We start from the raw sequence: 18,796 nt of genomic DNA, 5'->3' as shown, positions 1-18,796 counted from the left end.
GCAATCAGAGTTGTTAATCAAACACTATGCATAATTCCCATTGTTATTTTTTCTTGTTTAACACTCTGGGCCATATTGAAGTCAAATCTATACTATCTGATTATGACTCCCAGCTGCTACTGTGTGTGCTCTACAACCAGCACTTGAACACAGCTGCTATTAATAACTGCTTTGTCTTACTTTGGCCTAGCAAGTTGTTACGACCAGCATTTCCATCACTCTAACACTTTTTGTGTAACCACACTGACATAGATATTTGAAAATTTCAGATTCACCTTTGATTTTCCTGAGTGATTCTCAGTTTATCTAAAATTTCTGTGATATTTCCTTCAACTTCCTGTAAAAAAGACATAAATGTTGAGAAACATTGAAATATCCTTCAGTACATAGGAAAAAATCTGCAGTAATACTAATTGGCAACATGTCTGATCAGCATTTAAAATACTCCAATACTTTTTACTCCATTAACCTTGACATAAATTATAGTAAGTAGTTCCTGTGTGACAGGAGTTTTAATTTAGCACTACATCTCAAGTTACACACGTCTTTGAGTCTGACATAGAGCTTCACATCTTGCCAGTTCTTGTACCCTGAGGGAAACCTAACAGACAGTAAAACCAGGTCTTACCATGTAAACAAGGAAGGGTGTTCATAGCATTGCTTTTGCTAAACCAATTACTTTGATACAAATGACTTGATTTTGTCTTTCAGCATACATGTCCGTTTCTGGCTTTTCGATTGAGCTGCTAGACGAAACTCTGTTTGGATGCAAAGAGCTTTGTACTTCACATTTCACTAATGTCTGAAATGATGCCTGCTCTTTTGGCTACTAACACAGAGCTTCAGACTTCAGAGTGTGCAGCAGAATATCATCCGAACCAAAGATTGTTTTATTCAAACCATTACTCACTTTTCTTCTCTCAAGACATCTGTTAGTCCCTATATTTTACAGAAGTCTTTCCAAGTTCTTCTTGCTGAGCTATTCCATGGATTTTATGTGTTGGAGTTATCTACCACAGGCTCTTTCACCTCATTCCAGAGCCTTCAGTACAGTTGGAAGCAGGGAGCTTTTGCAGCTTTGATTTACATATTTAGAACAAAGTACCCTAATAACTCTCCATGGTAGTTTAAAAAAAAAAAAAAGAAAAAGGAGATGGAGATGGAAATATATCCGGTACCTTTCAACTTTCTAGCTGGCAAAGCACAGCAGGCCTAATCTGGAACTTGCTGAAGCCAAAGAGAAGCTTTCCAGTGATTGGGGATTAGACCTAGTGAAGGTAACTCATATATAAACTAGTTTGCGTTATGCCTGAACCACAGTGGGTTCTAAGGAAATAACTTACTTTTATTTGGCCTTGGAGAAACGTGTTTGATGAGTTGATTTTTATAGTTTCAGGCTGAAAAGGCAGTAACAGATCAGTTAAATTGTCACACAACATTCCAGCAAAAGCGAATGCATCAGACCCACTTATCTTTTTAAAAATGCAGTCTGTGTGGGAAAGAACACATTGTACTTATGTAGCATTAGAAAATCATGTTTTTAAAAGAATATGGAAATGCACTAGTTTAATTAGATTGCTCTTCTTAAATGATAATGGGCTTGCCCTTTCAAATGAGGGGTTTTAAATGTTGAATTGCTCTTACAAATAGTAATAAAAACTCAGTAAGCCTACACAAGCATTCAGCCAAACTATGCTTGGAGGGCCAACTCTCCAATGGCCTGGAGGGGCCACTCCATTTTCCCTCATGGCTACTTAAGGAGTATCAGAGGTTTCCCTCCCTTGCTGATGTGGCTGTCTCTTGCTGGAACAACTATACAACATTGCCATCTGCTGACTGTCCTTTTTTATTACAGTACAGACAAAGCCCGGCCCAAAAAAACCCTCACTCTAGAAACCAGCAATTTATATTTAAAGACCTTCTGAATATTCATATTTGTTTTAAAAAAGCAAAGAGAGGAACTTCTCAGAGTGGCTATTTTTTCTGAGGAGCAGATTTCATATACTCATTTGTTATCATGCTGTGGGAGCATATCTTACAGAGCATACACAGGAATATTCCAGAAGGCACATGGAGCCTAAGATCTCCTGTTTGCCAGCAAAAAAAAAATGGAAGTTGTCATGACTAATTGCTGCTATTCGTTGTTTGAATATATTGATACCAAGTAAATTTGTCTAAATTAACCAAGAGTTCACCTCCTCCCCCAAAGCTCTCTGATGCTGGAAGCCTGCTAATTGCTTTAGAAACAAGTGACAGACTTCTGTCTTGTACTCTTAGGTAGCAGTGCAAAGGGTTGGTTGAAAAATTTGGCAGGAAAAACAATGATTTTAAATATATCATTCAATTTAAAGGCAGCCAAGCATAGTACAAGAACACAATGGCTGTACCTATACCTAAACTGGTGAAGAGAGAAATACAGACTTTGGGCAATTTTCATGTTACGTGTTTTTCACAGGTTTGTTCAGCTGTCCTGTGACTATCTGGCAGCTCTGTTTTATTCTTAGTACAATTAATTAATTAATTTGATGTCCTGTCAACAGCTATAACTCTGCTTCAGGGGACTGAAAGTTTGGAGAAATGTTTGACCTTTTAGATGCTTAGCCAAACATAAGCTCTGCGTAAACAACTGCTGTTTGCCCACCATTAAGAGTGACACATTATTCCCTACTCATGCTGACTGTACTTTTAGCATCTATTTAGCTGCATGAAATTACCTCCTCACTTCACACAGCTGGAACACTTATCAGCGTAACCAGTGACAAGGACAGGTTAAAAGTGCCTTTATTGAGATCATGTGCTATTTCTAACTGCACAACTGCCAGCAGAAAAGGAATACTGTTTTTAAATGCTGAATGCACTAATCCTGCAGAAATTTGCAAGTATCTAATTTTTATAATTTAAGTGGTCCTCACACAGGCCACTCTCAGTATGCAAATTTTAGCACATAAACAAATCTCTGCAAGTTCTGTACCTTGGACTGCACAATATTCAATACAAGCCTGTCTTTCACTGTTTGCTTTGTACAACACCAATGACAATGAGAGCTCAACCAATAATGATGGAGCCTAATGAATTACAAAAAAAAAAAAGAAAAGGTAATAACACTATTCTGTAAACAAGTATTCATCTTAATATTTGTAATTTTATTAAAAATCAATTACTTGATATCAACAATCCATCACAGACCTCTTTTTCAATCTAGACTTAAACCTGACCTTCCTGTCTGTGTCTGAAATTTGTTCACAGCTATGGTCATTTATATACCCCAGTGAATAATCTGCAGTAATGTTCAGTTATTTAAGTATTTAGAAATGGGATTTCAAAGTGAATCAGGACTGTCCTATCTCTCCCCCTTTGATGTTACTAGGCATTTCAGTATTCTTTTCAAGGGTAGATGATGCCAGCTTGGGATACTTGAAAATCCCACTCAGAACCATCCCATTCTCCAGGCTGAGAAATACAACAGGTTAAAAACAATGATGCTGTAGTTGTTTAATGTATATTTGGTTACAAATCCCAAAACTTGTAACATGAATGCAGAAGGGGTTCAGAACTTGAACCCCTGTGTCTGTAGACCATCATCTGACATGATCAACCTACAAGCCTCCTATTGCAGGGTCAGAGGCTGGACACTCTGGTGATCATAGAAGCGCCCGGATTAGGCACATATTATGTTCTCAGAGGAGAAAATAAAGACCGCTGAGTGTCAATCTCAGTGCTAAAGGGTCCATCATGGTAGTACCTGGACACCAGTACTTCTCGAGAAACCTTGCTAGGACATGTTTAGAATTAATGATTTCTTGCCTCTATTTCTTTAAGATTGTTTTCCATGATATCCACCATCCCAGCATAAACCATTGTTTCTTTCTTCTCAGTCTCTAGTATGTTCATTTCCTCCCATTTATCAAGAACTTTACACCTCATAGATTCAAGCTGTTCAGAAACAGAAAATGGTTTTTGTGCTATCCTCTTTGTCTCATGTCTGCTGCAGGTTTCTGGAAGTATAAAAATACACGCACAATTTAAAGGACAGAGTTGGCAGTGGAAAGCTAATTGGCATCTAAGGCTGTGTCCATAGTGCTTTCAGTAGGCATACCCAAGTACAAGCTTGAGTTAACCAAGCCAAGCAGTACAGACCAGGAGCACCCACAACATTGCTCCCAGTTCAGCTGGTACACACACGCACTGTACCCACACTTCATTTCCACCAGTCTGAACACTGGCACACGAGCTATGCCACTCACCTTTCACAGTCACCCCAACCAAGGCCCTTTAGCACTTCATGCAAAAATACAGTCAGGCTCTAGATACAATGGGAACACAGCCAAAGAGGAAATCACTGCATCCCAGCACAGAGAACAGATAACAGCGTGCAAGGAGCAGAACAAACATGCTGTACTCCCTTAGGAGAGTCCAGAAAATGCACTTCGGAATTTTACAGGCCAACTTCACTGCCACCTCACCCACTCACCTCACTAAAACAAGTCAATAATGTGATCCTACAAGATCCTACATGGCCAGCTCACGCTCCTGCCCAGCCAGGGTCTTATCTGAGTCAAAGACCTTTTCAGCTTTTCACAGCTTGTCAGCGAGCTCATCTGCAGGCTGTCGGTGTCCGTGCTGCTGCAGCCGGAGCTGTATTATGGAGCCTTGCCAGCTCCTCATCTAGGGAATGAGGGGAGCTACATGCACAGACTAATAGTGCCCCTCACTCCAAGGGTCTGGACTAATACAAATAAACTACTTTCTTCACTGGTGACAGTGCAGCTCAAGGTCATACTGTTTTATCTGTCTCTGTCATGGTTTAACCCCAGCTGGCAACTAAGCACCACACAGCTGCTTGCTCACTCCCCCCACACAGTGGGATGGGGGAGAGAATTGGAAGAGTAAAAGTGAGGAAACCTGTGGGTTGAGATAAAGACAGTTTAATAAGTAAAGCAAAAGCCATGCACACAAGCAAAGCAAAAGAAGGAATTCATTCACCACTTCCCATGGGCAGGCAGGTGTTCAGCCATCTCCAGGAAAGCAGGGCTCCATCACGCATAACGGTTACTTGGGAAGACAAACGCCATCACTCCGAATGTCCCCCCCTTCCTTCTTCTTCCCTCAGCTTTATATGCTGAGCATGATGTCATATGGTATGGAATATCCCTTTGGTCAGCTGGGGTCAGCTGTCCTGCCTGTGTCCCCTCCCAGCTTCTTGTGCACCCCCAGCCTCCTCGCTGGTGGGGTGGTGTGAGAAGCAGAAAAGGTCTTGAAGCTGTGTAAGCACTGCTCAGCAATAACTAAAACATCCCTGTGTTATCAACACTGTTTTCAGCACAAATAACAAAACATAGCCCCATACTAGCTACTATGAAGAAAATTAACTCTACCCCAGCCAAAACCAGCAGAGTCTCCCACACCTTGGTTCACCTCTTGGTGTTTGTCCGCAAGGGGAACTATGGAAAGCAGAGCAGCCAGGAAAGATGCCAGGGTGCAGGGTTACACATCTGAGGCTCTGCGGTTGCAGAGCAGTCAGAGAGGGGAAGGAAGGAGGGAGGGAAGGCACCAGTGAAGGGAGTAAGAACAGGGAGAGGAAGAACTGGCCTGTCTCTGCTGTGTGAGAGCTCCTAATGGTGCGGCCTGGCTTGTCTGACTGGTGCAGTGAGCAAGTCAAGAAAATCCTGGTGACTCAGGGGCTGCCCTGGAGCTGAGAGGGGCTCTCGGAGCTCACAGTAGTTCATTAGCCACACTTGCAACATAAGGGCTTTGGGCCACGCTGTCAGATTCAGGACTAGGTCACTGTGTTGGGTAATGACATTTCATTGATTAAAGACTGCCTGTTGTGATCCCAGGACACCTAAATTTCCTACTCTCCAAGCAGCTTTTCATGGGCAGCCAACCCCCGCTCTGGTCTGCAGTGCAGTATCAGTGCACAGTCAATAGGTCCAGTGAGAGCCGACAGCTTTGGTGAAATGCGAGGCAGGCTGGAGGAAGAGAGCCTGAGCCCAACTTGAGTGACGCACTGCCTCATGTGGGGAAAGTGCCTGATCGTGCTTCCTGCCACTTCCCGTCCCAGAGGCTAATGGCCACTAGCTTCTCAAAAATCCTACCCTTTTGTGTGAGCCACTGAAAATGATAGAGAGCATATCCCTGCTCTGTGGATCAGGATAGTTACTGGTCATGGAAGAGCCTTACAGAAATGCTATCTGGAGAGAAGGAAATAATGCCGCCTTCTTTTTTAAAAAAGAGTAAGAAAACATTTTATCCCATTTTAAAAAATAATCAGATCTCCATTTTTTCCTCTGGGAAAACAATAAAGTTCTCATTTCAAGTTAACATGGATTGAATACTTTTTTAATTGCTTAGCACTCCACCTCACAAAAAAAAAATAAACAACACAAAACCCAAAAAAAACCCAACAAACAATATTTGCAGAGCCTTGTTTCCTATACTGCCAGCACATGTTAGCACATTTGGCCCAAATTTCTTGGCTTGGGCTTCTAAATACAGCTGTAACACAAAAAGAAGAACAGCAACATTTACATCTTTCAGACTTGGCTGGTTTTGATTCCTCAATGTGTAATTGAGGAAGGTAGGGAGGGGAAGTTTGAGGTTAACTGAGTGAGTATTTTTTAAATTAGTACCTGGTAGGGAGGAGAAGGGGAGAAACCTTTACCCATTGTTTAAATGTCTTTTAGCTCATTTTATGCAAAACCATTCCTCAGATATGCCTTGGCCTAGAGAGTTCTGATTGTTTTATTCATTAGTCCTGTGGGAGACCCAGAGCCAATGACTGATTTTATGGGTTTTTTAGTGGTTGGCTGCAAAGCTCTGGAATTCAAAACCTGTACCATGCTGTAGAAAAAAACATAATCAGGGCAGCTGCATTCAGGCATACATTCATTGATGGGAAGACAGTTACACTAGGGAGGAATTTCGGCCAGTTTAATTGCTGAGGAGAAAAAAAAAAGCAGAAGCTATTTTGATTGTTCAAGCATTGTTCCTACTGAAGGTGTGTTTGTAAAAGTGAGTTAGAGGCCAGTGATAGGAGCTGCCCATGGTGAAGCTAACAACTGCCCACAGCCTGGAGCAGGACACTAGGACACTGAGACACTGCACAGAAAGCAGATTTAGATCTTCCTCTTTCCTCAAAGAGGAAATGCAGAAGGCATTTTATATCACCACTTAAGCAGCTATTTCCTTATTTACCACATTATAATTTGCTAACTAGTATGTTCTCATGCTTTGGAAGAAAACTGTGCTTTGAGTACAGGTTTTCAATAAAGGTATAAAATGCAGGTGTATTACGGTCAGACTAGTTATACTATAGTCTACCCCAACGGCATTTCACAGGATTTCCCAGTTCATCATCAGTCAGCTTTTCTTTTTGCTCTTCCACAACTTTCCAGACTTATGTATTTTATCTTACTCAAAGGTCCTGATCCAGATTCTACTGATCAAAGGCCTTATCAAAAGACATTCCTTTCTCGAGCACTACATAAATACACTGTAAACCTCAGTGCTGTTACTGAACCAAAGTATCCAGCAAGCATCCAAAAGGGACTGGTCTATTGTATGGATAACTAGAGCATACAGGACTGACACAGTGAAGGCTGAAAAGAAGCTTAGGAAGGGCACATGAAAGCACATGATTCAGGGCTTAACCTACTCATGATAAGCATGATATCCAGTTATCATGTTTCTGCCAGCTGAAGGGTCTCATGTACTTCCCCTGAGACATCTTTAACACACCATAGTGCTGTGACTCCGCAAGTGACAGAATCAGTCACAGACTCATAGAAATGATTTGGCAGTTCCCTAGGTTTCTTCAGCATTAGAAAGTCTCCCACTGACATCTACTGGTTTCAGATAAGGCCAGGAGTGAAAGAAGTAGAAGAAAGATGTTATGTGTCTGATTTCATAGAATCATAGAATGGTCTGGGTTGGAAGGGACCTTAAAGATCATCTAGTTCCAAACCCCCTGCCATGGGCAGGGACACCTTCCACTAGACCAGGTTGCTCAAAGCCCCATCCAACCTGGCCTTGAACACCTCCAGGGAGGGGGCATCCACAACCTCTCTGGGCAACCTGTTCCAGTGCCTCACCACCCTCACAGCAAAGAATTTCTTCCTTATACCTAATCTAAAGCTACCTTCTTTCAGTTTAAAGCCATTACCCCTTGTCCTATCACTACAGGCCCTTGTAAAAAGTCCCTCTCCAGCTTTCTTGTAGGCCCCCTTTAGGTACGGGAAGGCTGCTGTAAGGTCTCCCCTATAAGCCTTCTCTTCTCCAGGCTGAACCACCTCAACTCTCTCAGCCTTTCTTTATAGGAGAGGTGCTCTAGCCCTCTGATCATCTTCGTGGCCCTTCTCTGGACTTGCTCCAACAGGTCCACGTCCTTCTTATGTTGGGGGCCCCAGAGCTGAACGCAGTACTCCAGGTAGGGTCTCACAAGAGCAGAGTAGAGGGGGAGAATCACCTCCCTCAACCTGCTGGTCACACTTCTTTGAATGCGGCCCAGGATACAGTTGGCTTTCTGGGCTGCAGGCGCACATTGCCAGGTCATGTTGAGCTTCTCGTCAACCAACACCCCCAAGTCCTTCTCCTCAGATTTGCTCTCAGATTTCATTAGATGTCAGCACATTTTGATCATACGAACAGGAAAAATCTCAACAGCTGAGGTAATTTTTGGTTGATTTTCCTTCTGACCCTTTAGAACACCTTATTACCATAATTTGTGCTATATTTCTTTTCTGCTTGTCTCAGAACTGTCCTATCACTCACCTGTTTTATCTTCTGGAGTCTGGCTTATCCATAGCGCCATTTCTAATTCATTTTTCAGTCTAGAATAGAACAAAAGAGAACAACAGTTTCACAAATATCTTTTCAATATCATATACAAAGTTAGATGTGAGAAAATAGTTGTTAGGTATAATGAAGATTATTATACACGTCCAGAGGCCAAATGTTGCTCTAACAGGGCATAGAGCAAATTCAAGCTCACGGAATTACAGCAAAGTGACTCCAGGTCTGAATGCTCAGTGATGCAAAGGAGAGAAGAATTGACTGTCTGTGAGGAGCTAACAGGATTCAAACAATCACCCTCTGCTTCATTAAAACTGCAGCTTCTTTTCCTAAGAGGGGAAACCTCTTGTTCACTGAATGAAAATACTGAAGCAATTACACATTACTTACACACATAGTGAGACACATAGGTATCGCAATAACACAAGTGGACAGCTTAGTTCTTTGCATATACTTCAATATTCTTACTTCCCCTCTCCTCATCAGCTCTCAAAAATCCTACCAGATATTCTAACATCTACTAACCAATGTTATTTTGTAAAAGACATCAGTCTTGTGTGACAATCTTTTCCTCTGCCTACCCTCCGAGGATGGTTTCCCTATACATAGAAAGGACTACACATGGTCCATGGCAAGAGGAAAAATTTGTTCTTAGGCTCCCAGTAGCAAGTAATGCATGCAAATGACTCAGATTTTGATTGTTAGTTTTCATGCAAAGCTAGAAATTTGTCATTAGGATAGCGCAAGTTCCTAGACTTCTCTGGAAACAGATTGCTACCCAGAACTGAACAGTCTTATAGGGTATTGGATTTTTATACCTATAGCTGTCAAATCTCTCAAGAACTCCTTTAGACCATTCTAGGATGTTTATCATTATTCTCTTTCAGCCCTTTGGCAGAAGACAAAATGTCATATTTTTCCCCTTTACCTCTAAAATATTTATAAAAGCTTGCACAAAAATCAATCTCTGTAGCCTAGATAAAATTTGCATATGCGTGCTTTATAAATATTCCACACTATGTCCCTGATCCATCTTAAATTCCTGCCAGTTTGACTTTATCCCACAGTAACACATCGTGAATCCTCTCTCTGTAGACAAGTATAGACATGTAGAGTACTGGGCCACTGTTAATTATCTTCCTGTTTACACTAGCAAAAACTAGTGAACATAAGTCTCTTTCACACTCCAGTATCTTAACTGCAGAATCATCCAAACTACATTTTGAAAGCACAGTGTAAATATTGTAATGCGTACACACTAAATACACTGGAATCAACAATTGCAAAGATGTAAACGACCTCTTAAGTCATCTAGTCTAGTTAGAGTAACATTTACAAGAAAAAGGGATGGGTAAGAAGGGGAACCAGCAGCTTAGTGAAAGAGTGACTTCTTAATTCTTCAGGTTCAGACAGTGGAGGGGGCAAGAACAGGAAAGTTGGTAGGTAAGATCTCCTGCTAGGACAGCTTTCAAGCCTAAAGGTTAGAGCTCTAGAATTAAACAACCATAAGGTCAAACATTGAGGGTAGCAAGTCAGATCAGAGCTTGGAGCAGGAGTAAGGAGATTTGGAAGCTGTGACATAAAATATCAGGGGCACACAACAGAGGCATGGAAACACTGGGTCAGTCCAAAGAAGATGGGGAGCCTCAGAAAGTCTGAGATTAAGCTAGTCAAAATAAGGAAGTCAAACCAAGTCCTGTCTTAGAGGACAGGACACAGGCAATCGAAAGCACAGGTTTTATTGCCTCCATAATAGGGAACAAAGCCAACGTCAAAGCAAAAGTGACAAAGTCTGAAATTTAACAATGCAGGCTGCAGTCTGTGTGGTCAACTTCTCTGATGACATAAGCTCTTTGGTGGGGGTCAGTTAGGAATGGCAAAAGAAAGCCTTTGTCCCGCTCAGAGCTAAACCATGTCTGCTAGTGTGATTGGTACAAAAGACAGGGGGGAAGGGAAATCAAAAATATATATTAAGAAAGGAGAAAGATTTTTGCCTAGAACAAGCCATCCACAGGGTCTAATCCTTTGGCCTTCCCTCCAAGACCTGACATTTTAAAAACTTCAAGAACTCTCTTTACTTGTTTCTGCTTTATGCGGTTTACCTAGTTGCTGCTAGAGGGGTTGACAGCATTTGCAACACTTACTCTTTGGTTTTTTCCAGAGCAGTACTGGCTTTCTTCATGAGAACCTGCACATCTTTCCCAAGTGCCTGTATTCCTGGAGCCTTTGAAGGCTTTTTTTCCATCCCTTTGACCTGAGCCTTCACAGCCTATGAGAATGCATGAAAAAGAGTAAAATCATTGAACATTGATTTCCTTTGCTACAGGTCCTAGCACCATTTTAAAAATTACATTTTCAGTAAAATTCAGTTGTAACGAAAACTTCTGAATGAGCTTCTCGTGAGACTAAGAGCTAATATGGCTAGACATGAACAAAAAAACCCCTGTGGCAGGTTTTAGAGTCACTTGAAGTTCTTTCCATTTGTAAATAGATTAAAGGTTTGTTACAGATAAAAAGGAATACGGATGATTATCTCTGTGTGTCACAGTCCAGTCAGTAAATATGAAGACTCAGACTCATGCAAACCCCTTGCTTTTGGACAATCCTTTCAGGTGTTTTGCCACTGAGCGGTGTGTTACTCATCCTAGACAAAGCACTTATGCTGTCAACTGTGCCACGTTCATCATTACCTTTCATTTTCATTTCAACAGATTGTCAATATCACACAGGAGCTCCCAGGCTCAATGACAAAGACAGCAGATAACTAGGGTGAAATTCTCAGAGCAAATCCAAAGGATTGGCTCTGGGTCGAGGGAGAACACCGGCCTAAAAAGCTGTTAGGAGCAGAAGGGGCTAGTTTTGGAGCAGGGAAAGTAAAAAGAAGAAGAATACAAAAGGGTCAGATAGAGAAAGGGGCAGGGACTGACAGGTCTAGGCTGGGCTGAAATAGAGTCCTGTGCCATGGACAGGGTGGGAAGAGGGTCCAGGGGGGCTGGGCAGGGCCAGTCAGGGATGGCTCTGCCCTCAGGGCTTGACATCTCCTCTGTGCTCCCCTTCTACTTCCATATTGGAGCACACCTTTCCTGGCGCCTCTTCCTTTTGCCGGTAGTAAGATGTCACTTGTGGGAGAGGCGGGGGGAAGGGGTGTGTGGCCCTACTCCTGGAAGACTGAGGCCAATGTCACCCTCTGTACAGCAGCACTTCTGCAGTAGAGCTGGCACAAAGCCTGATGTGGCCCTGCCAAAGAGGAGACAGAAGGACAATAGGTTTGATACTTCTGAAATCCAGCACAGGGTATTCAGCCAATGCTCTGCTTCTTCTGTAGCAGCTGCTGTCTCAGATTTCTCTACTGTGGGTTGCTCCTACAGAAACTGTTGCAAGCAACAAAGCAAAGGGTGAGCACTAGATCTCCTATGTCAAAGATAAAGTCAGGAAGCACCCATATCTGACTTCAAATACTTAATTTCTCTATAACATCACCAAGGAAAAGAGCTAATATTGACAAGCAAATACTACCTTGTATTGTGCTATACACAGAGTCCAGAAGCATCATCATGAACAGCTCATACTCTAAATAAACTGAGGGGAAAGAAGACCATCAAAAAATGTTTAACACAGTCCAGAGATTGCAGACTCTTGTTTCAGTTTGGCTCCAGGAAAATCATACCTTTTGTGCTGTGACAGAAGGTTTACTTATGCTACCACACATGGGTTTGTTCAAAACCCAGAGGTGATCATTTGGGTTTTGACTATGCCAATGTCATTCTCAGCACAGTTCACTTACCCAACTAGCTCCTTTTCCTCAAGGATTTCTTGCTTGTAATGCCTGCCCCCTCTTCCCTTCTCTTGCCTGTAAATGCTGGTTTTTAGCGGGTAATTATTTTGTCAACAAATATGGAGGAATGACTTTTTCCCCCCTCAGTTACTACTGGGAGGGTCAATGTAGAATTTCTACCATCACTAGCACCACATCACAGTGTACAGAATCAGAGTGCAACTTCATTTTTCACCTATAATATTTTAGTTGTGTTCCACATGTAAATTACTGTTCTGAGTGCCCAAGAGGGGAAACAAATAGATTTGGTCCCCAGATAAAGGATTTCAAGCATCATCCTTCAGCACAGTGAAAAATCAAAAGGAAAAAAAGAATAGGAAACTGCCTCATAAGTCAGATAAGAATTCTCACTCCTCACGTGTAACTGTCAAAGTGAGAGGTGGAAAAATAATTCACCGGTAGGTTACAGCCTGATTTTTTTTTCCCTAAACATTTTAAGGATTTTAGAATTAGGGCTAGAGTTTCAGAAAACAAGTTAGTGAAGGTTGGGGTTTTGGGGGGGTTTGGTTTGTTTGTGGGGTATTTTTAGTAATGCGTTTATCAAAGCGCTTAAGTGGTAGCCAGATGTTTGGTGTCTGTGTAACTAACTCACACAGTACATTAGGGGAAACCTGGAAAAGAACTCATACGTCTTTCCCAAAAGCTGTCTGCCCTTCTCTCCTGACCATACAGAGATATTCGAGCAAGTGCAAATGTAAGTATTGCATGTGATGCTGCTGTCTTGTAACCTGGGGGACACTGCAGGAAGAAGTTTAATTAAAAGGCATAAAGTCACAGTAGGAACACTGGGACACATGCAAGGGCTTGTCTTCTCACCAGTAGTGCCAGAAGCAGAACTGGGAATGCACTAAAGACAAAATCACATGGCTTTTGTAGCCATGCAGTTTAGTTTGCTGGTCAGCTATAAAAAAAAAAAAATTGAAGGTGTCCTGATTTCGGCTGGGATAGAGTTAATTTTCTTCCTAGTAGCTGGTACAGTGTGGTTTGGATTTAGTGTGAGAATAATGTTGATAACACACTGAGGTTTTAGTTGTTGCTAAGTAGCACTTATCCTAAGTTAAGGACTTTTCCCATGCTCTGCCAGCAAGCAGGTGTACAAGAAGCTAGGAGGGAGCATAGCCGGGGCAGCTGACCCGAACTAGCCAAAGGGATATTCCATACCAAAGAACATCATGCTCAGTATATAAACTGGGGGGAGTTGGCCGGGAGGGGCGGGTTGCTGCTTAGGCATCGGCCAGTGGGTGGTGAGCAATTGCATTGTGCATCACTTGTCTTTTCTTGGGTTTTATTTCTCTCTTTTTTTTTTTTGTTATATTCCTTTTCATTACAGTTGTTGTTGTTATTATTATTATATTTTTTTATTATTATTGTTAGTATTGTATTTTATTTTACTTTAGTTATTAAACTGCTCTTATCTCAACCCACAAGTTTTACTTTTTTTCCCGATCTTCCTCTCCATCCCACTAGGAGGGGCGAGCATCTGTGTGGTGCTTAGTTGCTGGCTGGGGTTAAACAACAACAGAAGGAAATACTTAACACACACACACACAGTCGTGGCCCTAATTTGAATGAATGAAAGCAGTGACTGAAAACACAACCTGCTCCTGAACCACTGAATATGAGCAATTTCCAATTTACCTTTCTCCCCAGTGCTATTTCTTCCAGTCTTGTGGCCTTTGCATCTGCAGATGATTTGCAGAGGTGTGCAATTCCTTGTGATTTCTCCTTTCTCCATTAACATGATGTTTATAGATGGAACGGTGTCAGCTCAAATCACTGAGCGGACTGGAAACCAGCTCTCTATAGAGGCATATCTCTTAACACTTCTATTCTCTGCTCTTGTTTACTTACCTGTGTACAATGGGAGAAGGAGCAAAAACGAGGAAGAAATCAGCCATCCCCTTTGAGACCATAAGTGATTAAATAAAAAAAACCCAAATGATGCTATGCGCCCATGAAATTTGTTAGGTATGTTTGATTTTAACGTGTGAGCAAGGGGGCAGAGAAAAGTCTACCAAAGAATATAAATCCCCAGGAGAATCTCTTTCCTCACTGTAGCTAAAAAGGGTTAAATGTCCCAGATGCACTGAAAAAAATTGGCAAAGGGCCTTGGGAGATAATGTATTTAAAACAATAGTTAAGGTGCATTTAGCTTATATTGTACTAAAGGTTAGACATATTTCTTACCTCAATTTCCTTCAGAATATCACCAAATATCAGAGAGCTGTTATATATATCTTCAAATACTTCCTCAACAACCTGTAGTTGCTTGAAATGGAGGGGATGACAGCCACAGATTTTCTGGAGCTCCTGTACAATCATCAAAATGAACGACTACATACCTGCATGTGCAGAAGGTGCTCTAAAACAGTTACTGTCAGAATGTATTACTTTGTTCAAGTTCATGCCATTTCTCCTGACAGTATGCAGTACGAAATATCATAAGAATCCAGATCAAGTCACGGTCATAGCATGAATTCTGTATTTTGATCATCAGTAAGAAGAAAGCTCACATTCAACAAGACAGGATGTACTAATCATTAAAAAGACTAGTAGAAAACAAAGAAGACATGGATTTGTGTGGCAGAAGACAATTACTACATTACACCTCAACTTATTGTTGAATATCTTGCTTACATCTTTACAGCCAATCCTTCCTTTAGTCTGTCTTTCTCTACTGACTTCAACAGATCATCTCCAGGTTAGGAAGAAGGAGCCCTTGGAACACATTGCATTCCTTAAAGCACCTGTTAGCTCAGAGAGACATAATTAATATATAAATAACCTGAGAAACCCTAGCTAAGGAATACAACAGTTAAAATCATACACTTACAATCTCATGTTTATACATACCAGCTCTGAGTAATAAACCTGGGAGAGAGAAAGAAAAGGTCTCTTAGGCAACCTGTGCTGTGTGTTCCTCTGTCATGGGAACTTTTTCTATAGAGTGTTGCTGGCCTCACTTCAAAGTAAGTGCTCTGTTCCTAAGATTAACTTTTTCACAACAAGCCTCTTAGGTAGATAATAGACTATGGCAGTTTTTCACTTCGTGAATATCCTTGTTTCAAACCAAAGCTGATATAGAAATTTTGACCATTTAATCAAAGGGCAAAGATTGCCATCACTGCTAGTTAGTACAGCTTTCTGCTAAACTTTGTACCAGAGTTGTTACACTATCTCACAAAAATTGTACTGATTCAAATTGTTTCTGGGGAAAAAGTTTTCTGGGAAAAAATGCTTTAAAAATTACAAGATCAAGCTGTTATCCTGCTACAATACTGTACTTTGCCTCTTCTGTTTTCCCCCATCCTTTCTCCCTTTTACTCCGGCCTCTCAGGCCAGAGGCATAGGAGAAAAGTTGCTTGAGGGTATTTACCAAGGTGGGAAGTAGCCAACTTTTTTGGCAAGTTGGTTAACTGTATGGCAGATGATACCTCCTAGAATCCAGTGGAACATGGATTGTGCTGCTTCTCCAAGAGTTATACCCACAAGTAGATTGAATGAATTTGACGCCTCACTTCCCTCATTTTGCATAACTTTTCCTGAAAAGCTTTGGTAGCATGTTGGAGGTATACAAGAAAGACCTCTGCTTACTTGCTTGATCATTTCTTTTCCAGTTTCTGGTATACGTAGCACTGCTATTGGGATGGCTGTTTCAGTCAAGCCTGACCTTTATTTTCTCTGTCAGCAGCCATCTCTCCCCTGGTCCTGCAAATACCACTGCTTAATTCTCTGTAAAACGCCCTTGATAAATCAGCTGGCATCTTACAAAGGGTGAAAACCTGGCCATAAGTACCACAGTGAGGGACAAGGTGCCAAATTCTTTCAAAAATTACTCTCATCTACTTGAAATGACAGTTCTTCTCCAGCCCACACTAGCCTAGTCATTTCTTAGTTTACCCACCCCCAACTGCTTTCACTAAGTGCCATCCTTAATTTCTGTGAATCCAGTATCTTACTCTCACTCTTGCATTTGGCTCTGAGTGCTGATGAGATTGTTAATGCTTCTCCCAGGGCAGCAAGTCAAGCAACACAAGAAACTTGTGCAAGGTGTATGTGCTTGACTGATCAAATTCACTCCCCATCCCACCCATCACGAGAGGCCAGCCAGAATGCAGCAATTTGTCTGTGCATAGAGATAGTTTACAGCACACATAGAGAAGGTAGCTTCTTTTACAAATTATCTCAAACATGCAGCTGGACAAGACGCTGAATATACGGTTCCTACAGAGCTGCTGACTAACAGTGATTTTTCCTGTACAGATCACTACCTTGCAAGATCCTGCTTCACTGTACACTTAACATTTGCACATGACAATGGAGGGAATGGTAAATAGTGGTGTACAGCTTTGGGCTCAGGGTTTTGGAGCACATAGTAGATGTGTCTTACAAGTGCGCAACTAGGAAAACACATGGGATCATCTCTGACAAGAAGAGAGAGGTGATTTTGCCTAACCCCATTTCATTTTACTGGAACACACATAACCAATCCACCCAGAAACATAGTGCAAAATTTACTTTTCCATCAACTTGGGGACTCTTTTTCTTACCTTAGCCAGCTTTCTTTCGTGCTGCTCTGATACTTTGCTCCCTGTGAAATCATTCTGCAATGGTTCATGCTTTGCTATGAACTCCTTCTGGAAATGTAGGAACTTGTTAAACTGTTCAGTTTTAGTTATACCAGCCAGGTATGAAGGTATGAACTGGTATTCCTCCTTGGCAAGCTCCACAACACACTGTCGGCTGTTATTAACTGGTTTGTTTTTCAGCACCATAATCTCTGACACATCTAACTTATCTCTTTTGAGATGCATATGGAGTCCGTCAGTTCCCTCGTCTACTTTCTTTTTAAGCGCTTTCAACTTTAACATTTCCAGTGGAGCAGAAAAATCTGCTGAGGCACCAACACTGGTCACAGGTGACTGTGGACGTCTGTTTTTAGGGCAGGAAGGTTCAGCCTGTGCTGGAAGCAGAAGGATGCTGGAACAAAAGTTACCTGAAAATCTTTTCATCTTCCTTGCTCTCTCATATTCAGCTGGGAATTCATTTCTTTCTGTCATGAAACTAGTTTGTTTCCTGGCAGAGTACCATCGTCCCTGTGTTATTTTCTCTGAAGGCTTATAAAGCTTGTTATGATTTAAGTGTCTGGAGCTGTAAAGTTTAACATCTTCTGTAAGCCATTTCCACACTATCTAAGAGATGAGCCAGGCTCCTCACTTGACAGTTTCTCTCCGTGATGAAACAGATTGTTGTAGCACACACTTAAAAGACAGAGGAAAGACAAAATACACTTTAAAAAGGGAAAACTTTAGGTGACAAAAACTTTCAACACGGAACAAAACTCTTCCACTTTTAGAACAGAGTATTTTACACAGACATGGCCTACAAAAATAAGCTACCTTCCTTCTCATCCACAGCAGTATACAAATAATCAGACAGACCTGGAGACACCTGTGGGTTCCTGCAAAGCCTGGCCTCTGCTCGCCCTTCTTGGTAACACAGTCTCTGACATTTTCCCCTCCAGGTCTCCTGATGAATTCTGCTGCTTGAGAGAGCAGCCTCTTCGGCCCGTTCATTAACACTAGGCCTAAGGCTGGTCCCTTTCTATGGTATGTCAAATAATCCCTTTCAGAAATTCTCAGTATTCTTATTGGTGTGCTGCTTTAGAAATTTAGTCTTCCTAATTTTAAGTCTAATTTTGTTCATTGTCAGATAATATTTTGTTACTTACCTACTAATCTTGTGCCAGTTCTTTACTTTCAATAGTTCTTCTTTTGTGTCATTTATAGAGAGAAGTCATGGCTCCTCTCAGCCTTCCTCCTTTCCCCCAAGCTCAGTGTATGGTGTTATGTTGTTTATGTATAAACATATTTTTGTAAGGTAGGTTCACCATTCTTCTAGTCATCTCAGTCACGATGCTGTGTTCCTCTTATAGTTACACAGAGTCACAGAATGGTTGACATCAAAAGGCACCTCTAGAGATCATCTAGTGCACCCCCCCTTCTCAGAGCAGGGTCAGCTACAGCAGGTTGCTCAGGGCCATGTTTAGTTGTGTTTTGATTATCTCCAAGGATGGAGCCTCCACTACCTCTGTGGGCAACCTGTTCTGACGTTTGACCACCCTCACCATGAAAAAAGTGGTTTCTCATGTTTAAATTCAACAGCCTGTGT

The 18,796-nt window shown here is 41.6% G+C and overlaps 1 protein-coding gene across 1 annotated transcript; it reads right to left on the bottom strand.

Moving 5' to 3' along the window:
• Positions 1–271: 271 nt before the first annotated feature.
• C3H6orf118 (chromosome 3 C6orf118 homolog) lies at positions 272–17,685 on the bottom strand. Its single transcript, XM_050893231.1, has 6 exons — positions 17,176–17,685; positions 14,813–14,935; positions 10,935–11,059; positions 8,770–8,828; positions 3,805–3,995; positions 272–337 (listed from the first exon to the last, which is right to left on the bottom strand). The coding sequence occupies exons 1-6, from the start codon at positions 17,683–17,685 to the stop codon at positions 272–274; spliced, it is 1,074 nt and encodes a 357-aa protein (XP_050749188.1).
• Positions 17,686–18,796: the final 1,111 nt, after the last annotated feature.

The sequence above is a fragment of the Gymnogyps californianus genome, chromosome 3 (assembly GCF_018139145.2).
Source record: "Gymnogyps californianus isolate 813 chromosome 3, ASM1813914v2, whole genome shotgun sequence".
In the NCBI taxonomy this organism is placed as follows: Eukaryota; Metazoa; Chordata; class Aves; order Accipitriformes; family Cathartidae; genus Gymnogyps; species Gymnogyps californianus.
This window is presented reverse-complemented; position numbering and strand designations above follow the sequence as displayed.

Bases quoted from the DNA above. Each gene is read 5' to 3' on its own strand.
- C3H6orf118 (XM_050893231.1), bottom strand. From the start codon at position 17,685: ATGACAGAAAGAAATGAATTCCCAGCTGAATATGAGAGAGCAAGGAAG. The intron at 14,936-17,175 runs GTAAGAAAAAGA...ATGATTGTACAG, and splicing joins ACGAAAGAAAGCTGGCTAAG to GAGCTCCAGAAAATCTGTGG. The intron at 11,060-14,812 runs GTAAGAAATATG...GCATTCTCATAG, and splicing joins ATATTCTGAAGGAAATTGAG to GCTGTGAAGGCTCAGGTCAA.